General features: G+C 48.8%; 2 protein-coding genes across 5 annotated transcripts in view; one reads left to right on the top strand and one right to left on the bottom strand.

Moving 5' to 3' along the window:
- Nucleotides 1-3: 3 nt before the first annotated feature.
- The window catches only part of Ece2 (endothelin converting enzyme 2), a 30,343-nt gene continuing 7,422 nt past the window's right edge, over nucleotides 4-22,924 (top strand). The window contains exons 1-9 of one of the 4 annotated variants that reach the window (XM_047564026.1): nucleotides 4-226; nucleotides 5,238-5,521; nucleotides 16,646-16,732; nucleotides 17,071-17,206; nucleotides 17,395-17,610; nucleotides 18,053-18,177; nucleotides 18,294-18,440; nucleotides 18,585-18,650; nucleotides 22,278-22,466. In XM_047564026.1, coding sequence (XP_047419982.1) covers nucleotides 31-226; nucleotides 5,238-5,521; nucleotides 16,646-16,732; nucleotides 17,071-17,206; nucleotides 17,395-17,610; nucleotides 18,053-18,177; nucleotides 18,294-18,440; nucleotides 18,585-18,650; nucleotides 22,278-22,466 — 1,446 coding nt within the window. In that variant the 5' untranslated portion in view covers nucleotides 4-30. Of the gene's footprint in view, nucleotides 227-5,237; nucleotides 5,522-6,015; nucleotides 8,079-15,944; nucleotides 16,338-16,645; nucleotides 16,871-17,070; nucleotides 17,207-17,394; nucleotides 17,611-18,052; nucleotides 18,178-18,293; nucleotides 18,441-18,584; nucleotides 18,651-22,277; nucleotides 22,467-22,924 lie in introns of those variants that run through there. The other 3 variants (XM_047564023.1, XM_047564024.1, XM_047564025.1) reach the window with 3 other exon arrangements.
- Nucleotides 6,915-9,300, bottom strand: Camk2n2 (calcium/calmodulin dependent protein kinase II inhibitor 2). The gene is made up of 2 exons (XM_047564027.1): nucleotides 8,839-9,300; nucleotides 6,915-7,941 (listed from the first exon to the last, which is right to left on the bottom strand). The coding sequence occupies exons 1-2, from the start codon at nucleotides 9,005-9,007 to the stop codon at nucleotides 7,871-7,873; spliced, it is 240 nt and encodes a 79-aa protein (XP_047419983.1). The 5' UTR covers nucleotides 9,008-9,300; the 3' UTR covers nucleotides 6,915-7,870.

A 22,924-nucleotide genomic window follows, 5' to 3' on the forward strand; every position in this document is an offset into this window, starting at 1 on the left:
GGAGGTCGGGCACTGGAGGTTGCTGAGAGCATGGCTTCTCCTGGGGCCCCCGCGCCGGGACCGGAGTTACCCGAGCGGAACTTCGAGTATTGCGAGGTCCAGTACTGGGACCAGCGCTATCGAGGCGCGGCGGACTCTGCGCCCTACGAGTGGTTCGGGGACTTCTCCTCCTTTCGTTCCCTCCTAGAGCCTGAGCTGCGGCCGGAGGATCGTATCCTGGTGCTAGGTGGGTAGCCGCGGTGCTGTCCCGCCCGGGAGGTCAGGCTGTATCAGGCTTGGCCTGACTTCCTCCACTTTCTTCTTGTCTGTTTGCCCCTCTCAGTGGACACCCCAGTGGGAAGCCAAGATCCAGTATCTCCGAATCCAGCGCTTGTAGTTAGCTAGGACAAACAGGCGTGATCCGGACCCTGTTCTGGACTCTCGGGAGGTAGCTTCAGGCACAGGGGGAAGACGGAGGACCTAGTTCAAGTCTCAATACAAATTGGCAGTATAACCTAGGACAAGTAATGCCTCCGTTGTAAGCGTCAGTTTCATTTTTATAAATGGGACTACGATTTCATACGGGATAAGGCATGTGTAGACATCTCGAGCACATTGCTTAGCGCTCTTCTTTTTGCGCCAGTTTGGCACCGGGAGCCATTGTTACCTAGAGGAAGTTAGCACTCTCCGAATCCTGGCTGAAACTTAGCTTTATGCCCAGTGTGAAATGAAGGTAAAAACAGCGCCCTCGGAGATGGGAGTGGAGATTTCGGCGAGATTGGTGTGATTTCCTGAAGAAAAGAGGTGCTGGGATGCTAGGTAGGCTTTGAGAGGTCCAGCCTCCCCACTAGGGATTCTCTCCCACTGTCAGCCTTGGAGGCTTATAGTGAAACTTGAATGAGCAAAGGGTTTTCTACCAGTTATAGTTTTTATTTTTCTGCCTCAAAGTCTTTATGTATTTAACTGGAATATTTGGTACCTGTAAAAGAATCATCTCAAAATACATACCGTATATAGGATATGAATGATGAATCTGATGCATGCCCTATTCAGTGTGTGAAGCACAGAACATTAGGACTAGAAAGGAAGTGTAACCTAGTGGTGAAGAATTTGGACTGTGGTCAGGCACAGTGGCCCTCGCTTGTAATCCCAGTGAATCCTGAGGCAAAGGCAGAAGGATTGCAAGTTTGGGGTCAGCCTCTGCAATTTAGTGAGCTCCTGCCTCAAAGTAAAAATAAAAAAAATATGGGGATGTACCCAGTAATAAAGTGCCCCTGAGTTCCATCCCAGTACAAAAAAAGAACTTGGACTCTGGATACTGCTAATCATGTTGGAATTTTGGCCCATCTAATTCTGGCTGTGTCATCTTGCACATAATACTTAAATTTCTGTACCTCCATTTTCTCAACCTCTAAAAAATGGGTAGTTAAATATTGGTTTTCTAAGATGATTGAATAGGAAAGATATCTAGAGCAAGACCTGATACAGTAAGCCTCATGTATATTCCAGGTTTTCCGTTAATTCCTCTCAAAAACCCTTCCCCCAGAAGTTAACATTTCATTCACATTGTGATTGTAAACTGTCCCATTTATGTATAGATTTACCATAGAGTTTTGTTTTTCAAGCTATAGTGTGCATCAGAATTACCTGGAAAGCTGGACCTCACCTTGAGATTCTAATTCCAGGGATGGGTTCTAGGAATCTTTTTTTTTTTTTTTTTAAACCAGGGATTAAATCCAGGGGTGCTTAACCACTGAGCCACATCACCAGCCCATTTTACATTTTATTTAGAGACAGGCTCTCACTAAGTTGCTTAGGGCCTCACTAAGTTCCTTAGGCTGGTTTGAACTCACGATCCTCTTGCCTCAGACTTCCAAGCCAAGGAATTTATTTTCAACACAGCTAATTCTTATGCTGGTGGTTGGCAGAGTAACTCTGCCTGACTGAGAGGTAGCCTTTTCTGGATAGGAGGGGTAAAAAGTCTAAAAATCAAAAAGGAGGACTTTTCAGAAAGGATCTCCAAGATTTAACAACAGGACCCAGGATGTGGGGAATACCATATGTTACATGCTACCTCAACAAACATAAGGTGAGAACCTGGTAGATGCCGTAGAACATGCCAGGCCCTTTTAAACTTATTTAATCCTTGTGACAACCCCTAAAAGTGAGTGAAAAGTATTGAGACTTATTCTAGGGTAGGGGTTTATAAGCTTTCTCAGAACATGGCCGGATGGTAAATATTTTAAACTTTGCAGTCTCTGTCACAACTACTCAGTTTTGCTGTTGTACTGTATGTACACATACATAAGAATAGCCATGCTCCAATAAAACTTTATTTACAAAAGTGGGTGGTGAGCTGGATTTGGCAACCCCATTGCTATGGGTTTCTCAGGAGCAAATCTGAGATGAGGATCATGTCCAAGTCATTTGTTAGATAAGAGTTCCAAGGAGATATTGGTGAGAAATTGGGATAATAGGTAAATAGAAGCCAAGCAAAATTGTGATGTCAGACAAAGTTTCCCTGCGTGTAATTTCAGCCTGAAGAGTCACAGAGGCAAACTTTAATGCAAATATACACCACAACCTAGGGACATATAAAAATTGCTTAAAGGACTCCAAGGAGATCTGGTCAGAGTATTGACAGTGTCTATTACTATCATGTAGCAAGGTGAAGTAGGATACACTCCAACTCCAAAGCTTCTAGTTCTGTTGCTGCACCACACAGATGGGTGGAGAGGCATATTAGCATTCTGTTGAAACTGTTGCAATGACTACATTGTGAATTACAGCTTAATGGTCTTACTGATATAGATAAAGATGAAATGTCACCACGGAAGGTAAGTGGGCCTCTCAGAAGTTGGAAGGTAGTTGAGCATAGTGGTTTAAGAGCTCTGGCTCTATAGTGAGGCAGGCCGGGGTCCAAATTAGGACTCTACCTCTGACTGTAGTTTTGGGTATGTTCCTTATCTGTGTTTCTCAATTTCCCCATCTAGAAAATGGGAATGGTAATATAACAATATCTTCTATGTGAGTCTACTATGAAAATAAACAGACAGTTCTTATGAAGTGCTTAGCATGCTACCTGTTTTTCAATTTCAGTGACTGTTAATGATCATTATTATTAACACACATTAAAGATTAAACTCAGGGCCTTGTGCATGCTAGAAAACTACTCTACCACTGAGCTATACCTCCAGTCCTCATTATTATTGAAAATGGAAGTCAGAGAGGTAGTTTATTCAGGAATGTTCAGAGACCCTGCCTGAGGACTTGTGTGTCTGGTCCCTATGACTAGACTGTTCTCATGTCAGGTGAATGCAAATGGATGGCTGTCCCCACTTTATTGTCATTATACTTCTCTGATTCTCTTTCTTTGCTTCATTCCATGCTCTGTAGGAATCTTCTGATCAAAATTTGCCTTCTAGAGAGAAGGGACTGACCAAATAATTTCACTGTCCAGTTCTCATGATGGCTATTTTTTGCTATTAATGAATTGGCATTCAGGCTTACATCTCAGTTTCCTTGGTGTTGGTTTAGCATCCTCATAGCTCTGGACCCATGTATGATGTGTTCTTGAATTTGGGTCAGTTCTCCAGGGCTTTGCTTCCCTAAATCCCCACTTTGGGAAGCAGTGTTCTTTCCAATCCCTTTCTTAGTTGTGGGCCCCAAATCACTGAGGCCAAAATCAAATCACTGCTTTGTAACCATGAAAGTTTTCTTGAAAGGTGCCATCCTATACCAAAGGGAACAAAGTAAGTAAATATGAGTTTGTCTACAGTTGGGTAGAGTTCTGCAGGCTTAAGAGGTTGGATGCTAGGTGATGAAGGGATTGTGTCAGAGAACACATTGAAATTTTTGCCTGGAACTGAGTTAGGGTCTCCTATACAGCTCCCCTCACTCACCATCCCTTGTGCTGTATCTACCAGTACTTGCGGGTCCAACATGGGGAAGCATGCATTAGTCTTTCTCAGGCAAGACAGTACTCTCCCTGAGCCCCAGAGCCTGAGGAGGAGCATGCGAAGGGACTGCTGAGGACTGGCCTGCTGCTTCTGGATGCCCTGTTTAGGTGCTAAGCTCTACTAGATTAGGGATATCTCAACAGTTGATCCTGTAATCCTTTTAGGGAAGTAAGTGAGGGTTAAAAGGAGCCTAATTCTAAGATCCAAGGATCCCCTACACGGGACTGCCAAGAGCTGTTCTCTGGTCTCATTTTCAGCCTGAGACTGGCCACAGGATGGCCTGGCAGAGGCCACTGATCTTTTAAAGCAGTCATATCCATTGGGCTATATATCCACATCTACTCCTCTAACCTCCACCCCTCTCTAACCTGACACTTCCTCTTTGAGATTGCATTCTAAGCATTTCCTACCAGTGTTGTGTTCCCTCTGCCCCCTTCCCCCAAGATGCTGCTTATTTGTCAGCTTCCCTGAAACTGTTGGCTAATCCACCTGGGGTGGGATCAGGCTCCCTGCTTTGTGCTCCCACAGCCTGTCCCTATTGAAATACTCATTGTACTATGTTGCAGTTGCCCGATTCCACATTTCTCCTTCCCATCAGAGCATGAGTTTCTTGAAGGAAGGAACTCTTATTCATCAACAGAGACCAATATGTAGTACTCAACATGTACATGAAAAATCTTAAGGGATCAACCCTGCTGTGTGTCCCCACCTAGCTTCCCCTTTACTTATCAATTCTGCCATGGAAATCAAAGATAATAACTCCTATCATGAAACCTGCCCAGGGTGGATATCTTCCAAGATCCTCTAAAAGTTTAGGGATTAGGATAATACTAATATTACATTTCTAATGAAGCCAGTATTATTACCATTCTGAGTTCGAGGAAACTGAAGTCCAAGAAGTCAAATGATTTTTCCACAGCTGTGTGATTAGGGATGGCAGATCCTTGAATTCCTAAGTTCTGACCTCCTTCAGCCATTCCACAGATGTTTTGGTTCTTAAATTAGTGTGTTGCATCCTTTATGCAGGCTAGCTATTGACTGTTATCTTCATTTTGCTGAATAGGAAATCCAAGTTATTGATATTGAAACAACTTGCCCTAGTTCATACAGCCAGGGGTTGGTGCACAGGTCTGTGTGATTCTAAGGCTTATGCTGTTTTCTGTACCTTTCTGCCTTTTCCTTCAGTACTGGAAGATTTGGACTGAGAGAAAATGTGGGACCAAGAGTGGAAGAATAATTGGGGGAGTTGAGAACCGAAGCTAACCTAGCTCTTTTGCTACCCATCCCATCCCACACCAGGTTGTGGGAATAGTGCTCTGAGCTATGAGCTGTTCCTTGGAGGCTTTCCCGATGTGACCAGTGTGGATTACTCATCAGTAGTGGTGGCTGCCATGCAGGCTCGTTATGCCCACATACCCAGGCTGCGCTGGGAGACCATGGATGTGCGGATGCTGGGCTTCCCTAGTGGCTCCTTTGACGTGGTGCTTGAGAAGGGCACGCTGGATGCCTTGCTGGCTGGGGAACAGGATCCTTGGACCATATCATCTGAAGGTATCCACATTGTGGACCAGGTGCTGAGTGAGGTGAGGAAGCAACAAGAGAGGAGGGCAGATTAAGAGGTGGGGATGAAGGGATGGAAAGAACTGAAAAATTCTGGTTTGGAGCAGGTGATGGATCACCCTCAGAAGCATGGATCTCTAAAGAATGGGAGTGTTAAACTGGATTAAGATTACAGGGGGCTGGAGTGATTAAGCTCACAAAGGCCAATGTTTGGCTACTGGGTTGCATCAGGGATAAGGTAACAGCCAGGTTCCGGACAGGTGTCACAGACTGGGAAGGTGAACAGCTGATAGGAAAGCAGTGCCTTCTGTACTCCCATGCTCCTATCTAGAACATATCCCTGCTCTCATGAAATGGCCAGGAGTGGAGAATGTGGCTTACTCCTTGCCATGGAAAGTTTGAGCTACTGGATGGAGGGTAGTACCTGAGGTTTGACTGGGAGGGCATCTGGGGCAGTACTGACCTTTGAGAACCTGGAGATGACTCATCATCGATGACTTCTCTGTCTGCCTTGCAGGTGAGCCGGGTGCTGGTCCCTGGGGGCCGGTTCATCTCAATGACCTCTGCAGCCCCCCACTTTCGAGTCAGACACTATGCCCAAGCCCGTTATGGCTGGTCTTTGAGGCATGCAACCTACGGCAGCAGTTTCCACTTCCACTTCTACCTCATGCACAAGGGTGGGGAGCTCAGTGTGGCCCAGCTGGCCCTAGGAGCTCAGATCCTATCACCTCCCAGCCCTCCCACCTCACCCTGCTTCTTCCAAGACTCAGATCATGAAGACTTTCTCAGTGCCATTCAGCTGTGAGGCTAGAGCATGGTTCTCCAGCTCTCCCTGCCTTTCTGCCCTGAGCTTCTCAGGAATTCCTGACTCAAGGTTGGGAGTTGTTTCGAAGGTGCTCACATCCCAGAGGTCTCATGTGCAAGACAGAGGTTGTGAGAACAAGCCCATGTGAGCCAATTCAGCCCTGCTCTAACTAGGTCCCAGATCCCAGGTTTCTGGCTTCCTTCTTGTGTTCCTTAGATTTCTCCTGGGTTCCCCATCTCTTTCTCTACCATACCAAACTACCAGTAATTCATCCCCTGGGGTAAATTTCAACGACCCTTCTGTACACCAGCCAGGCTAAAAGGCCCCCTTCCAACTTGCATTTGTGTACAGGAAATAGCAGACTTTGAATCTAGATTGATTTATGTTTCTGACCCCAGCTCCAGCCCCAAAGCTGGTGACCTGTCCTGCTTAGACTGTTCATGTACCTAAGGAGGCCACACGGTAATGATGTGCCCAGCTCAGGCTGGCCTTCCTGTGTTTGTTCGACTGGCAACCCTCCCACACCAGCAACTTTGCACCTGAGATTCCCAAGTATTCCCTCCCATTTTGGCCCCGCTCCTGAGCAGACTGAAGCAGTGGCCACACACACACACAGGGAGGTCTGTGTTTATTCACACACTCCTGATACAGTGAGGATGGAGGAACATTTTACAAAGGACACCCCTGGGTTGAGGACATCTCCAGGTCCACAGGTGTCATCCAAAGGTGCAGAGCAGTCCCCATTTGGGTTCCCAGGGGTAGAACGAAAGGATCCAAGGTAAAATCAGATCTGGGCCCTTAGAAGGTGATACCTTGGGGGAAAGGGGTCTGCCAGAGAACCTCCTGGAGTGAGGCCCTGACAGACTGACCATATGGTTGGTTACCATGTTGGGGGCTTGTCCCAACCCAGCCTCAACACCTGTCCTATCTGCCAGGCGCAGAAGAGCATGGCGGAGGCTATGGGGGGAGGGCACGAACCATGAGCGGAGCCAGTAAACAAAGAATCGGATATAAAAATACAAATGTGCTGAGGAAGTTCCTTAGAAAGAGGCTGGGGTCACGCCAGACTGGGGTGAGGGTTAGGAACTGCCCGGAGGGCTGGGCTCAGGTGGGTGGGAAGCTCATGCAAATACGCAGCCAAACATCCCTGGCCACGCGCGGTCCGACACCGGCAGCCACCCGGTCTGCAGACCAAACTGGCCGGAGGGGGGCGGGGCAGGGGAGCCGTGCGGGAGAGGGCGGGCCGGGGAATGGGGGCCGCGGGTCTCTGTGTCCGTTCCGGTGTGCGGGGTGGGGCTGCGGCCCGAGGTTCTAAAGTGCATGAGCGCGGCGGCGGGCTCCGGGCGGGTCCGCACCGCCGCTACCACCGCCGCCGTGGTGCTGAAGCGGACAGCTCCGGAGTGCCTGGCAGCGGTGGCAGAGACACTGACCCAGCGGCGGCGCAGACCTGCAGCCCCCGCCCGCGGGCGCTTGGGCCGGGGCGGGGGGCGCCGGCAGCCGCATCGCCAGCCCGCGCTCCTGGCCGCTGCGGGGCTGGGCCCGGAGCCCGCCGCCGGAGCCAGCGCGTCTACACTCCGGACGGCGGCTTCTCCCCCATCCCCTTCAGCACGTCGTCTATCCGGTCATCCTCGATCACCACTGCGCAGGGAGAAAGCGCGTCAGCCGCGCGGCCTCGGGGGGCGGCGGCGAGAATGGGCCCCGTGTCCTCGCGCCCCGCATAGCTACTGCCCCCGGCCCAGCGACGCCCCTCGGAACCCGGTGCCACCGAGCTTTCCCCATCCGAACACTCCAACCTCCTGACAGGCTACCAAGCCTCGCTCCCACAGACCCCTTTCCCTCCCCTATGTTGGAACGCCCCTCTTCCAAAAGCTCCGGCAATTCTACCTCCCAGTACGAACCCTCCCGCCACCTGAGCCTTCTTTCATCTCAGCTGATCAGATAGCTCGAGCTCATAGAACCTCCCTCTTCAACCCTCACTTCAACAGAACCCCCTCCTCAAATGGGGCTCAAACGGAACATACAGCTAGTCCGACCCTCTCCCTCACCTAAACCTCTTGCTGCTTGAACCCCTCTTCTGATCCTGGCACCAACAAAGTCCCCCTCCCCATGCAAACAACCAGGACAACAGAACCCCTGGCCTTCCTGCCCTCCAGTCGGACGCCTCTCTGGACCTGAAGGTTCTTCGTAGCATCCACCGACTCAGCATTTGATCCCAAAGAATTGGCCCATCATTTTGCGTTCCTACTTCCAAGCAGCCCCAAATGCCCGGACCGGCCCCTCCCCCTCGCCCAGGTGCCAGGGCTCTGCTTCCAGAGGTGGCAAGCATCAATCGAATCCGGGGCACTGTGTTCCCGGGAGAGGGGAAGAGGGGGACAACACTGCAGCAGGGACCCTCCCCCCCAACCCGGGCCGAAGAGCGGCTGGCTGCGCTGGTCTGCGGCAGGAGCTGCGGCCACTCGGCGGGGAATGGCAGCCGGGGGGCGCCCGGCGGAGGGTTTCTGGGTCAGGCGGCGACTCCGAGCCGGGGCCGCGTACCTCGCTTGGCTCGGCCGATCTGGCCCAGCTTGGGGGGTCGCTTGGCCTGGTTGCCCGCGAAGAAGGAGTTGGTGTCCTGCAGGCGGCAGCTGAAGGAGAGGTCGGAGCCCTCAGGGTCTGCGCCGAAGCGGCCCATCTTGTCCTCGCTGTAGGGTAGGATCTCGGACATGGCGGGCGCGGGGTGGGCGCGAGGTGGGCGCGGGACTGCAGCGGGGCGCGGACGGCGGGCTAGCTGCCGGACCGGCCCTAGCTCAGCAGGGGAGCCGGCGGAAGGATGAAGTCATGCAGCATCCGGGACTGCGGAGCCAAGCGGGGCCTCCTCCCCCGCGCCTCCGCCTCCCGGGCCGCTGGGCAGGCGGCGGCGGCGGCGGCGGGGACCGGGCGGGGGCGGGGGCAGTGAGCGGGGGGCGGGGGTGGCGGCGGCGGCGAGAGCGGAATGACGATGAGCGCCCGACTGCGGCAGAGAACGGCGGGCGGGGCGCGGTGGAGGCGGGGCGGACACCGGCCAGGAGAAAGAGGCGGGGCCGAGGGGCCGAAGCGCGCCCAGCTATCCCGGGAGAGGAGGGAGCAGCAGTGGGAGGTTCCCGCACAGTGGCGGGGAATGGCCCGCAGTCGGTCTGGGAGGGCTGTACCGGCCAACGCCGGGAAGAGCTGGAGGAGAGGGGCGGGACCTGAGGGATGTAGGGAGCGAGCCTGGTACCCAGAGGGAAAAGGGGAGGGTCCGACACCAAGGCCAGGAGGGGTGTGCTAGGGGGACTGAGCAGGGGTACAAAAGTGGGCGCGGCCCTTCCGGGCCAGAAAGCAGAAAGCAAGGCAGTCAATTGAAAGAGCGGACACCAGAATCGTGCCGGCAGGAAGGGCCAGGTACGGGTGAAGAGTGGAAAAGACACAAATCCTCAGGAGCGCGGGAAGAGCTCAGGCCTGTGGGTGGTGCCCTCTTGGTTGGCGCGCTCTTTTATCATAGTTGCTTTTCGGGTCTCTGGGGGTCTGTTCATCTCTGAATGCTCTTCTCTGTCTCTGTATGTTAGTGTATCTGTGTCTGTTAGGGTCTTTGCCTTTCTGTATCTGTTTCCATGTTTGGCCCCTGTAATCTGTGCTCTATCGTGTCTCTCTTTAGTCTATTTCAGCCTCTGCTGGAAGGAGTCTAAGTAAATCCGGGGTTGCGTAGCGCACCAAAGCAGACCCCCTGCAGAAATCTGGGCTCAAAGCGTCCGCCGCGCCTTTTGGTTCATCCAGCCCTGGAGGCTCCCGCGCGTTTGCAGTGTAGGAGGAATGAATGGCAGCGTCGTGGGGGGCGCCTGGGGTGCGGGTGACGCGGGGAAACCCGGAGCGCCTGAGGACGTGGTCCTTGCTACTATGGGTCGCGAGGGAGGAAGGAAGGGACAGAGGGCGCCCCCAGCCCTGATTGCGGGGACAGCTGGAGAGTTCTTGCCGCTTGGACCGGAACAAGCTCTCTTCCCCCTTACCTCTAACAACCCCCACCCCCGCCCTAGCTGACCGTCAGCGGCAACGTCACCTGCTTGCTAGCGCGCAAGGGCTCTGGCGCAATCACAGGCCTTGGAGGGGAGGGGGTGTCTCACATTCGGCGACAGTGACGACAGCGCTGATAAAGATAATAATCACTCTGTACATTCAGTCCACACTCCAGGCGGAGGACATTTCTACTCTTACTCCAGCCAAATTACATAGGTAATGAAACTGTATGTTGTCTCAGTAGGTAATGATTAACCCCTCACCTAAGGTACTAAAGAAGGGGCCATACTCATCTTGTCAAGGCAAAGATAAGAGCTTTGTGTGGGGAATTGAAACAATTATTTTTTCCCTGCAGAATGAGGGAAAACGGGGATTAACAATTTAGCTGGAATTTATCTGTTTAAATAATATTGTCGTCCTTCCTATGCATGCTGGATCATGCTTAAAGCAAAAGACCTAAGTGCAAAATTGTACAGATATTGCAATACTATATAAAAATAAGCTTCAGCAATATTATAAACGTGGGGGGAGTTCTTTAAATTTTGATCCTCTACTAAAAATTCTGATGTTTTGCATCCCTGCTCATGAGAAAATATATTTTCACAGTTAAAATGAGAAAAAATTTGGATTGTGTGATGGCCCATTGTTTCTCACTTGAATGTCCCTCTAAACCTAGTGTACTTGCTCCATATATTCCAAACAAAACAATATGCGTTTTGGCAATTATTAACAGCATTTTTATTCAAGTGGAAGCTGTAGACCCATGTAGTGAGTTGAGTAGGCACATTTTCACACACACCCCAATTCATGTCCACTCTATAACCCCAAACTGTGACCTTATTTGGAAATAAGCTCTTCACAAATATAATTAACTAAATTAAATGAGGCCAAACTGGATTAGTGTGGGCCCCCAAACCAGTCAATTGTGTCTTTGTAAGAAGAGGACAGGCACACAGAAACACATACAGGGAAAATGAAGGAGGCAGAGAATTAGGAGTGGAGGCTACCAGGAGTTGAACAAGCATAGCCCTGCCAATACCTTGATTTTGAATTTACAGCCTCCAGAACTTTGAGAGAATATATCTGTTGTTTCGAGCCAGCCAGTTTGCAGTACTTTGTTACACCAGATTTTGGAAATAAATACAAGCTGTTACAAATGGTTTTGGTAATCTTTTTACTGTTATGTCTCATGACCATATTTCTCCTTCTTATACTCTCTCAAAAGGGCCTTTTCTCCCTACCCTAACCACTCAAAGGAAACCTATACTATCAGGGTATTTCAAGGACTTGTTGTATTTAAAAGATGCTGATAGATTACAGAAAAAAAAAATAAGGCAGATCTGTGTAAATAGACATGTAAGATCTCCAAGGTGTATCAAAATGTCACCAAATAACAAATGGAGAATATAATTTCACACATGTGGGGAAAGTATACACACACGTATACACACCCCCTGACATGCTTGTAATGTTTAAGTATGTAAACGCATAAAAGAAAGATCTGGGGCTGGGGTTGTAGCTCAGTGGTAGAGGGCTTGCCTAACATGTGTGAGGCACTGGGTTGGATCCTCAGTACCACATAAAAATAAATAAATAAAATAAAGGTATTGTGTCCATCTACAACTGAGAATATAAGAAAAGAAAGATCTGGAAGGATACATACTAAACTGCTAATAATGTTTACCCTTTAAGAATGACAATGGAGATGGGTGCAGTGGCGAACACCTGTCTAAAAAAAAATATATATATATATGTATATATATATAATACATGTACATATATATGTATATTCTTTTTGCTTCACAAAATTGAAGTTTTGTAACCCTTTTCTCTCCCACCTAAATCTATATGTAGAATATTTCCTCATAGTGTTAACTCCTCTTCTATCATTTGCAAATGTCCCATTGTGTGGGTGTTGATTTATTCAAGAAGCCCTCTTCTCTTGGACATTGACACCCCCCCTCATTTTTTCTTTTGTATTATAAATAGTGCTGTGATGAACAAATGTTATAAAAGCATGGCCATGATATTTTGTTGCTCATTAAATCAAGAAGTGAGTCTATTTCTGAATCTGAGCTAGACCATTTCACTTACTTTACCCAATGGGGATGCTAGCAAGTATGATGGAGCAGAGGCCTGAAAGATGCTTATGTATTAAAGCATACCTCCTTTTTGTTGCTGAGAATTCTGAGACCACTATATAAAGAAGTTATAGCTAGTGTATTAGAAGAGGAAAACTACTGAGAGGCAGGATTTAGATATCCTAGCTAAAGCCTAAACATGTAAATGAGGCCATTTTAAGTCATTCTATACCATCCAGCTTCTATTGACCTGGACCAGCCCTGAAAATCACCCAATCACTCCACAGAATATGAAAAGTAATAAATGTTTGTTATTTTACTGTACTACATTGGGATCCTTTGTTACACAGCAATGCTAATTAATACAAATAATTTATTTTAGTACTGGACACTGCCACTGAGCTACATTCCCAGCCCTTTTAACTTTATTTACTTATTTATTGTTTGTTTTTTGGTATGAGGGATTGAACCTAGGGGCCACTGAGCCACATCCCGAGCCTTTTTTTTTTTTTTTTTTTTAAATTTAGACACAGGGGCTCCCTAAGTTGCTTAGGGCCTCATTAAATTGCTGAGGCTGGCCTCAAACTTGCAGTCTTTCTGCCTTAGTCTCCCAAATCGCTGGGATTATAGGTATGTGCCACTGTGCTTTTATTTTATTTTGAAACAGGTTGTCCAGGCTAGCTTTGAACTTAGATTGTCCTGTCTCTGCCTCCTGAGTAGCTGGGATACTAGGTGTGTGCTATTATGCCTAGTGATACAAACATCCTTTAGATAATTTCTAACATCCTGGAACAGTTTCCTAGAAGTATACTTTCTGGGTCAGTGTGCATACTTTTATACTTCTTGGTTCAAATTGCCAAAAACGTTGTATTCATTTATAAACTATGAGCAATGAAAGAGAATGCCCATATTTCCCATTTTTGTCAATACTAAACACTGATGTTTCTTGTTATCATCAAGACTACATTGTGCTTATAAAGTTAAAAGTGAATTGTTCATTCCTTCTCAGCCTACAGTCAGTTTAAGAAAATAAAGGGGAAAAAACATGTAGAAAAAAAAAAAGAGAGCAGAAAAGGGAAAAAAATGGAAAGAATGTTTTTAAAAGTCAAAAGTTATACAGAGGAAATAACAAAATTATAGAATAATACCACCTCCAAACCTTTTATAAAAGGTTAGTTAATATGTAATCAGGAAGAGTTATGGGCCTAATAAATAATTGTGGTCACAAGAGGCATGAAAAGAAACTGCTATTAGGGAAACCCTTGTGAATCTGAGAACACTGTAAAATAGGTACCAGACTCTTTCATATGTGGTTGGATTTAATTCCCTATCTCAGAGAATTTATTGGACGTTGATACCCCCTATCGTTTTTCCTTTTGTATTATAAATAATGCTGTGATGAACAAATGTTATAAAAGCATGGCCATGATATTTTGTTGCTCATCCAATCAAGAAGTAAGTCTAGAATTTCTCTGAGATAGGGATAATTGTTCCCATAATACAGATAAGAAAAATTAAGGGTCAGAATTTGATAGAGATATTAACTGACAAAGAATTGAATCCACATTTGAGTCCAAGTCTGCTTGGCTTGAAAACTGATGTTTCCACTTACTCTTCCTAGAGGAGATGTAGCAAAAGACTAGTAACTAATGGTGGGAAGAAGTATAGCCTCCTTTTGATTCATATTGCCAAATTACTTTCCAGAAAGGAATCAGAACCCCTGTGTTTGAATCCAAGCTCTGCCACCTACTAACTGTGGCTCTTAGCATCTCTATGCCTCAGTTTCCTTGTCAATAAATATAATTAGGATAAATGAGTACATAGATATAAAGCATCTAGAACAGCAGTTGTCAGATAGCAAAGTACTGCATAATCTTGGTAATTATAGTATGGTGTTGCAGTGGCCATAGGACTAATTCTAATGACCCTGTTGCCAGGAGATTCTTCTGCAGTATCTTTGATTATACTCACATGACCACACCATGACGGGATTCCCCTGGAGAAGGAATAAGCCTGATACCCTGTTTTCTTTTATCTAGCTTTGGGAAGAGGAAGAGGGAGAGGAGAGTGATGTGTCATCAGTGTTAAAATGAATAACTCTAGAGACTTGTCCCAAGTAGATTTCCCAAAGCCTTGCTACTTCAGTCTCCAGTTTTGCTAGAAGTGAAAGTTTCTTGCTCAAGGAACCCTGACTAACCTAGTAACCATCTGCTTATTCTGCCACCTGGGAAAAAGAACAGGCTTCTTCCAATTTTACAATTCCCATTTGTAGTTATGGCATTTGAATGATAATAATAATTCAAATAAAATAGTATTGACACAACAGGTACTCTTCATGGGCCAGGCACTATCCAAAGCACTTGACAAATACTGTTTCATTTAATTCTCAGAACCACCCTTTGAAGTAGGTACTAGTCTTGTTTCCATTTTACAGATAGGGAAACTGAGTCTGAGTCCAGAATCTTTCATTCTGTGATACTGTACTGTCTCCTGTTTGAGAACATGCAATTTGGGGTGGAAAAAATGACTAAGAAAGCAATGCAACACTTCTCAGCCTAATCCATTCATCACCCTTTCTCAGTCACAAGAATATTCCATGCTAGAACCACTTGCAGCAAGATGTCTGAGAACTAAGGTGGGAGTCAGGAAACGGATTATGTATTTGCCACCACTTCAAGCCATCTCAGATCAAATTCTTGTAGTCTCTTGGTGGGGGTGGGGGTGGGGGTGAGGAAAACGTCTGTCTGTCTCTCTTCCTCTCCCTGCCCCCAACTGTAAAAAACACTAGGCAGTCCTTAGTACAGCAGACTGTAGCAACACCAGGCCTGATTAAGGAATGACAATATGGAAGGCAGATGGCAGATGCATGGATGCCACACTATTTGCGCTTCAGTTAAATATTGCTTGGTGTGGTTTTTTTTTTTTTTTTTCCTTGTAAACCTCCCAAATAAAATCCTTTGCTTTCCCCAAGTTAGAAGTGTTAGCACGTCTTTTCTTTAAATATCTGTGCATGGCTGTTTTTTTCCCTGCCAATTTGTCACCATCTGTAACCCTCCCTTTATGAGATGATCTGATGACAGCAATTATCTTGCAGAGTAAAAGTGCAGTCTTGAAGCAACATGTAAGAATGGAGTCAGTGAGGGCCGTGTGTGGAGTGCATGCTGCCCCTGCAACTTGATGCGTGCGTGTCGTGTGTACCAAACAACAGTGTACTTTGGCTCTGGGCGCCTCGTGCATGTATACACTGTGAGTATGCAGTGTGTATACATTCTGCCAGAGTCGGTCGGTGTGTGTGGACTGTGCATTGGTTTCTGTGCCTGCCTGTGCACTTGGGGGTCTGTGCTCTGTGTAAACACCCTGTGGACACCTGCATGGGAGCGAACCGCTTGCGTGCTTTGCACATCCTGTGCGGACTACTGGGGGAAGGTGTTCTTCAGGAGGGCATGATTTCTCCAAGGTGCTTAAAGGACCTGAAATTTGGAGAACTGGACCATGGAATATTAGCGGGGATTGGGCCTGGGTAAAAGAAAAGTAAATTATAGGCGATTTGTAGGAGGGCGCTCCTGAGAAGGTGGTCTGACTCTGAAGAGCGAGGGGAGCGGAGGGGGTCTCCTCCAGCGAGGCTGGAGCACAGCGCCGGCGGCCAGCTCGGGCCAGGCGCGGGGCTCCGGGCGGCTGGCTGGGAGCCGCCGGCGCGCTCCGCCCCTACCCTTCGCTCCCCACCCCCGGGCACGGCGCCGCGGGGAAGGGGGGACTCGGGCAGGCGGGGGCCGCGGCGGCCACGCGAGGGGCTGCGGCAGCGGCCGTGATGGCGGGCGGTGGCGGGGCCAGGCGCGGGGCCTGGGCCGCGGCCGGGGAGAGGGTCAGCGGCCCCGAGCCCTAAGGCGCCGCCCGGCCCAACTCACCATGAACGTCGCGCTGCAGGAGCTGGGCAGCGGCGGCAACGTGAGTGGGGGCCTGGGACTTCAGGGGCGAGGACCCTGGTGGAGGAAGGTACCAGGATGAGGGGTCCGCCGCGAAGGAGCAGGCGGCGTCGGGCAAGAGGCTCTGGCTTCCTGAGATGCGGCCTCGTGTGGGGGTTGGGGTGGGGAACGTTGCCAGAGGGGACCCCAGGCCCAAGAGGCCGGCAGGAGGGAAGGGGCCCTCGCTGCAGGCGGGAAGGGTCCTCTGGGCGAAGGGTACTGGCCCAGGGACGTGGGCATCAGCTCTTCTGCCTGACCTCGTTGCGTTGGCACCCCTGGACTGTCTGGCAGATGGTGGAGTACAAACGCGCCACGCTTCGGGATGAAGACGCACCCGAGACCCCCGTAGAGGGCGGGGCCTCCCCGGACACCGTGGAGGTGGGCAAGGGGGTTCCCCCTTTCTCACCAGGCCCCAGCCCTGGCATGACGCCTGGCACACCCAGGAGCTCTGGGCTGTTCCGAAGGGTCACCTGCCCCCATCTCCGCTCCATCTCTGGCCTCTGCGCTAGGACTATGGTGAGGCGATTCTAAGCCATGACTTGCACAAAACAGGCTCAGGGCTCCACTCGGCCTGTCTCATTGCCCCTGGGCCCAAAGTTAAACCCCTTAGTGTCTTTGCTTCATGGTTCTTCTAATTGCTTGTGCTTTCACCCTTTGGAAGTACTTCTATAATCTTGGATCCCTGCCCTGCCTTTCATTCCCTCTCTGTCCCCCAGGTGGGATTCCGGAAGGGGACAAGACAACTTTTAGGCTTGCACACCCAGCTGGAGCTGATCTTGGCAGGTGTCTCTTTACTGCTGGCTGCACTGCTTCTGGGCTGCCTGGTGGCCCTGGGGGTCCAGTACCATAGAGGTAGGTGGGCCCACGCCTGTCACCAGCCCTCATAGTTGTGGGGGATCTGGAAACTGAAGGGCCTCTAAGATTTTCTCTGTTTGGAGGCAGCCTTCCCATCCTTCTCATGATCATGGCCCTTCCAAAGAGTTTGCCTCTCCCAGATTATCTGAAAGTCTCCTACCCTGGGATTATGTCGCCTGCCACAGACCCAACCCATAGCACCTGCCTCACAGAGGCCTGCATTCGAGTGGCTGGAAAAATCCTGGAGTCCCTAGACCGTGGGGTGAGCCCCTGTGAGGACTTTTACCAGTTCTCCTGTGGTGGCTGGATTCGGCGGAACCCTCTGCCAGATGGGCGTTCCCGCTGGAACACCTTCAATAGCCTCTGGGACCAGAACCAAGCCATACTGAAGCACCTGCTTGGTGAGTGGCACTGTCAGCGAATTACTGTGCCAGGTATATTATTTGGGAGTCCAGCACAGGGCCTGGCACTTAGTAGGCACTCAATAGATGTCCATATGTTAACAAGTGGATGGATTGCTCTGTGAGGTAGAACGTGCTGAGAGTTGGGGGCTCCTGAGAGGAGGAGATGGGTTAGAGGGAGGCAGACTTTTGAGTATAATAAAAGGGCTCCTCCCTGCATTTTGTCAAGGTGTGGTAGATGCCAGGGATAGTACTGGGATATCTTTGAGGGTCTCTCCACAGACAGGGGAGAGGAAGCCACAATTTGCTGTTTCAGACAGTCTTCTTAGGTTCACATTAGGAAGACTGCTCATTGGTAGGGCAAGGAGAAGCATGAACAAGGGCCAGGGACTCCCTCTGAGCAGTTAACCTAATTGCCACCTGGACTGCTTTTACCCCACAGAGAACACCACCTTCAACTCCAGCAGTGAAGCTGAGCGGAAGACGCAGCGCTTCTACCTGTCCTGCCTACAGGTGGAGCGCATTGAGGAGCTGGGAGCTCAGCCACTGCGAGACCTCATTGACAAGGCAGGTTCACCAAATAGTCTGTGGGCAGGGGGAGCATGAGACTCTTGGGAGAGAATGTGCTCCAAGAAAGCTTTGGGGTTCCTATGTCAGAGGTTCCACTTATGATTTCTACTCAGATTGGTGGTTGGAATATTACGGGACCATGGGACCAGGACAACTTCATGGAGGTGCTAAAGGCAGTAGCAGGGACCTACAGGGCCACCCCATTCTTCACCGTCTACGTCAGTGCTGACTCTAAGAGTTCCAACAGCAATGTCATCCAGGTGCTGAACTGAGAAAGGGTGGGGAGGGACTCTGCTGAGCCCAGATTCTTCTCCTTGGTGACAGGCAGGCTGGGCTGGTGCCCCTGCACAGGAGTCCAAGTTCTAGGTGTGAGAGGGACTCACCTTCTTTTCTTGCAATTGCAGGTGGACCAATCTGGGCTCTTTCTGCCCTCTCGAGATTACTACTTAAACAGAACTGCCAATGAGAAAGTAAGGAACATCCTCAGAACCCCCATCCTCACCCCTTGCTGAACTAGGCTGATCCCTGAATACTTTTCTCTTTGTCCAGGGTCAGAGTGGGGGAGGTGACCCCATTCTGTCACCTAGTGGCCTGACTGCCCTTTCTTCCATCCCATCCTTCCATCTTTCCTTCCTTCCCCTTATTCTTCCAGAAAAAAGCATTGCTTTTCTTTTCCTTTCTTTTCTTTGTGATGCTTAGAATCAAATCAAGAGTCTTGTGAGTGCTAGACAAGAGCTGTACCACTAAGCTATATCCTCAGCTTCAGGAAAACATTTTATAAGCACCTACTGTGTGCCAGGTGCAGTGGGGGAATTCTGAGATGTAAGAGCCATTGTCACTGGAAATTTGCAGTAGTAATGGGTTGGTGAATTTAGATAGCCAAGAAAAAGGCTCAAAAGAAGACCTCTAGGACTCAGGAGAGACTTGAATGTCCAGAGAAGGTTTCCTGAAGAGATTGCATTTGAGCCATGCCCTGTAGAACACATAGAAGCAGATGAGAGCATCTAGATAGAGAAAACAAGTTAAATAAAAGAAGAAGAAGGAAAGGCGGGGTGTGTTCAGATCATGGGAAAGGGTTCAGTTTGTCAAGATGGGAGGTTGGAAAGGTGGTCAGGGGCTTGTTATGGAGGGGATTGTGAATGTTTCACTAAGGAGTTTATTCGATAGCCCCCAGAAAGTCATTGCATGCTTCAGAGCAGGGAGGAAGTGATGCAGTGAGCCATGCTTTGGGAAGACAATTTGGTTAGGGTGTGAGAAGCAGATGCAAGACAGGGAGCCTAGAGATAAGTTAGGAGTCTCTGCTCTGAATTCCAGGCTCTGAGTCAGTAAGGACCCAAGTGAGGAAGTGGCAGAGGGAATGTTAGGAAGCCAAGGCTACAAGAGACATGCTCAAGTCAGAATCAAGTTGTTGGTGACAGAATGTTAGAAGGGGGAGGCAGTAAAGATGACTGAAGCTGTAAACCCAAGTGATGGTGAAATGGAGGGGTCCTTAGGGAATCAAGAGGAACCAGCTTTGGGTACATCAGGGAAGAGGAGACAGTGCGATGTCATCAGACAAGGAGAGTGTGGAGTCCGATCTGGATTTCAGTCTCGTCTTTGCTACTTAGTGCAAGTAGATTGATCTCACTAAACTTGTTTTCTCTTCTGTAATAGGGGGACCAGAGCCTCTAGCTCATATAGGGAGTATGGTGTGGGAGTGCAAGCTTATGCTCTTGCCTGTTGCAGACGCTCAGGGGGTGGAAGCCTCTCCTTTCAGATGTGCGAGTATGAGGAGCCTGGACACCTTCACTGTGAGAGGTCTGCAGGCAGATTCAAGTGGAATCCCAGAGAGAGGACAGTATGAAGGGAGCAGGAGGTTGAGGGGCATCTCCTTTGAGACCTAGACAAAGACTCGGGGGAATTGAGAGAAGGGAGAAGACTAGATAAGGGAAAGGAGGAAATCCTTGTGTTTTTTTTTTTTTTTTTTTTTTTTTTTCAGTGCTGGGGATTGAACCCAGGGCCTTATGCTTACAAGGCAAGCACTCTACCAACTAAGCTCTCTCCCCAGCCCAAAATCCTTGTGTTTTAAGTGCAGTGAGAAAGGGAGCGTCAGCAAAGGAGACTGCTGTAGAGTAGGACAACCTGCAGAGCCCTTTGACCTACTGTCATTCCTTCACATTTCCCAAGCATTCCTGGGCCAGATTCTTCTTTAAGCACATAGCAAACAAGACATTGCCATGGGCCTCTGAATGGAAGAGAAGACATGAAATATCTGGTTACACAGTGTCCTGTTCACAGTTGTTGGGACCGAAACAGAGGAGAAGCATGGGGTTCCCAGTGTGAGTAGAATCAGGAACCAGCCTAGTGCTAGGGTGAGGGTGGGCCCCAGTGAGTGGAGAGGTTCTACAGAGGGAGCGGCTTAGGTAAAGGCTCTGAGGTAGAAGGGCAGATGGCCGTTGACATACTGAAGGAGAGAGGGACCAGGAGGAAAGAGTAGCTAAGTCCTATACAAGGATGTAGACCAGTTTTATGTACGGATATTGTTGGTCACGTTTAGGATGGTTAAGTTTTTGGCATCACCTGAGTTGTGAAGAGAGAACTTTGAGAATGCAGGAGTGAACCACATCTGTGAGCACATCTGTTGGGGTGAAGGAGAGCCCTGGGTTTGATTTTCAGTATATCCCTGGTTGCCTTAGGCAGAAGCTTCCTGCCAGGGTCTAGAGGAAGGTGCAACACAAGAGGTTAAGATGGGGCAAGAAGTAGGAGGATAGAGGCTTTAGGAAAGTCTCCAAAGCAAGTCTTAAGCCACAGGTAAGGAGCTGGAGAGGACACTTGGTTGAGCTACCTATCCCTGTTATGATCTGAGATGACTGGGGTTGGTACTTACATCTCTTCCTCTGACACCAGCAGCAAGGAAAAGGAGAATGAAAAAAGAAGAGATTTCGTAGTACAGATATTATGAATATTAAAGGATCTAAAACTTTTCACTGAAATAGAAGAGGAGATAGCCTTTGCCCATTAAGAAATCTAGGATTGGGGGCTGGGGATATAGCTCAGTTGGTAGAGTGCTTGCCTTGCAAGCACAAGGCCCTGGGTTCAAATCCCTAGCACCCTCCCCCCCCCAAAAAAAAATCTAGGATTGGACTTAAGGTTAAAATTTGGGAGTGATCTCTGGGAAGAAGACCACAGGGGTTGGTGCCAAGCAGTGCTGAGGTCTGTTTGTACAGTTTCATCCCTTTCTTCAATAAATACATATTGAGCACCTACTATGTGGCAGACACTGTGCTGTGGCCTTCAACTATAGTGGTGAACAAATTGAACAGCCCCCACTCTTACAGAGCTCACATGCCAGCAACATGAGTTTTTGCAGGACCCAGGTAGTACTCAGGGCCACATTCTGACTCTGCTATGGGATAGTTTGTGGTAGGAATCAGGTATGTCACCTTACCAAACTTACTCCCTCTGTGTAAAATGGATTAGTACCTACTTATGAAGTTGCTGTGGGAGTGTGAGGGGAAGATACGTTATATGTAAATTCCCTTGCAGTTTGATCTGTATATACAGAAGTGGTCATTAAATATTTATTTTCTCTACCTTGGAGACCACAGCGGGAGTGGAAAAAGCAACAAGTTTGAGGCCTGGCAGGATGAGAGAGACAAGGAACTTGAAGGCTGCAGGGGACCAAATTTCCTGTGGGGTCCAATCAGCTGTTCAGTGAAGGCCCATGGCCACTGATGGGCTAGGACAACTAGAAGAGCTTCAGGAAATGAGAAGGCAAAGCAGTATGGGAAACAGGACCATCCACTGGACAAATATTTGCAGATCACCAATTCTGTGTTTGGTTGGTCCTGTTTGAGGCCCTTGGGATACAGGGGTAAACAGCTGCTGTAACTTGAACAGAGTTCTCCTGGGGAAAGTAGATGACACGTGCACAAATAAATAAGCAAGACAGAGTAAACAGTGGTAAGGGTTGTGTTGGAAATGAAACAGGGTCATCCAGGAAGTCTTCCCTAAGGAAAATCAAGCAGAAGAGAGAGTGGGCAGAGGTGGGGCCAGTACAGATCCTTGCTGCCTGAGCCAGCACTTACTGACTCTGAGGATGTCTTGGGGCTTCCCAGGTACTCACTGCCTACCTGGACTACATGGAGGAGCTGGGGATACTACTGGGTGGACAGCCAACCTCCACCCGGGAACAAATGCAGCAGGTGCTGGAGCTGGAGACACAACTGGCCAACATCACAGTACCCCAGGACCAGCGGCGGGATGAGGAGAAGATCTATCACAAGATGAGCATCTCAGATCTGCAGGTGGGACAGGCAGATATCTGGGAGGAGCTGGCCCCTGGTACAGAGCACCTGGCTTTCCTTCATGCCATTTTTCTGGTGGCAGTTGGTTCTTTCCTCACATCCTTTCTTTTCTGAGCTTCCCTGTTTCTATCCTACCATTTTAGGCCACCTCTCACAGGGTCATCCTTTTGTCTCTTTCTTGTGAATGAATGGAGAGATTGCGTTAAAAATTTATAACAACTTGGATAAGATGTTCACACAACAATCAGAATGGCTATGGAAATGTCTCCTGGAGGCGCCTACTGTGTCAGGCAGCAGCCTTTTTGGTGGTGAATTATGAGAACACTAGGAAAGGGGAGGTTCTGGAGTAGAGGCCAGGTGTGTGGGAGGTGTCAGGGGAGTGGTATTTTATCAACAGTTATGAAAATATTTGACTATCTGCTCCAGTTGAGTATCACACATTTCCTTGTATAGTAAGT

This window comes from Sciurus carolinensis, chromosome 9 (assembly GCF_902686445.1).
Source record: "Sciurus carolinensis chromosome 9, mSciCar1.2, whole genome shotgun sequence".
NCBI lineage: Eukaryota > Metazoa > Chordata > Mammalia > Rodentia > Sciuridae > Sciurus > Sciurus carolinensis.

Coding starts and splice junctions, on each gene's coding strand:
- Camk2n2 (XM_047564027.1), bottom strand. CDS start 9,007: ATGTCCGAGATCCTACCCTACAGCGAGGACAAGATGGGCCGCTTCGGC. Junction 7,942..8,838: donor GATCGGCCGAGCCAAGCGAG/GTACGCGGCCCC, acceptor CTCCCTGCGCAG/TGGTGATCGAGGATGACCGG.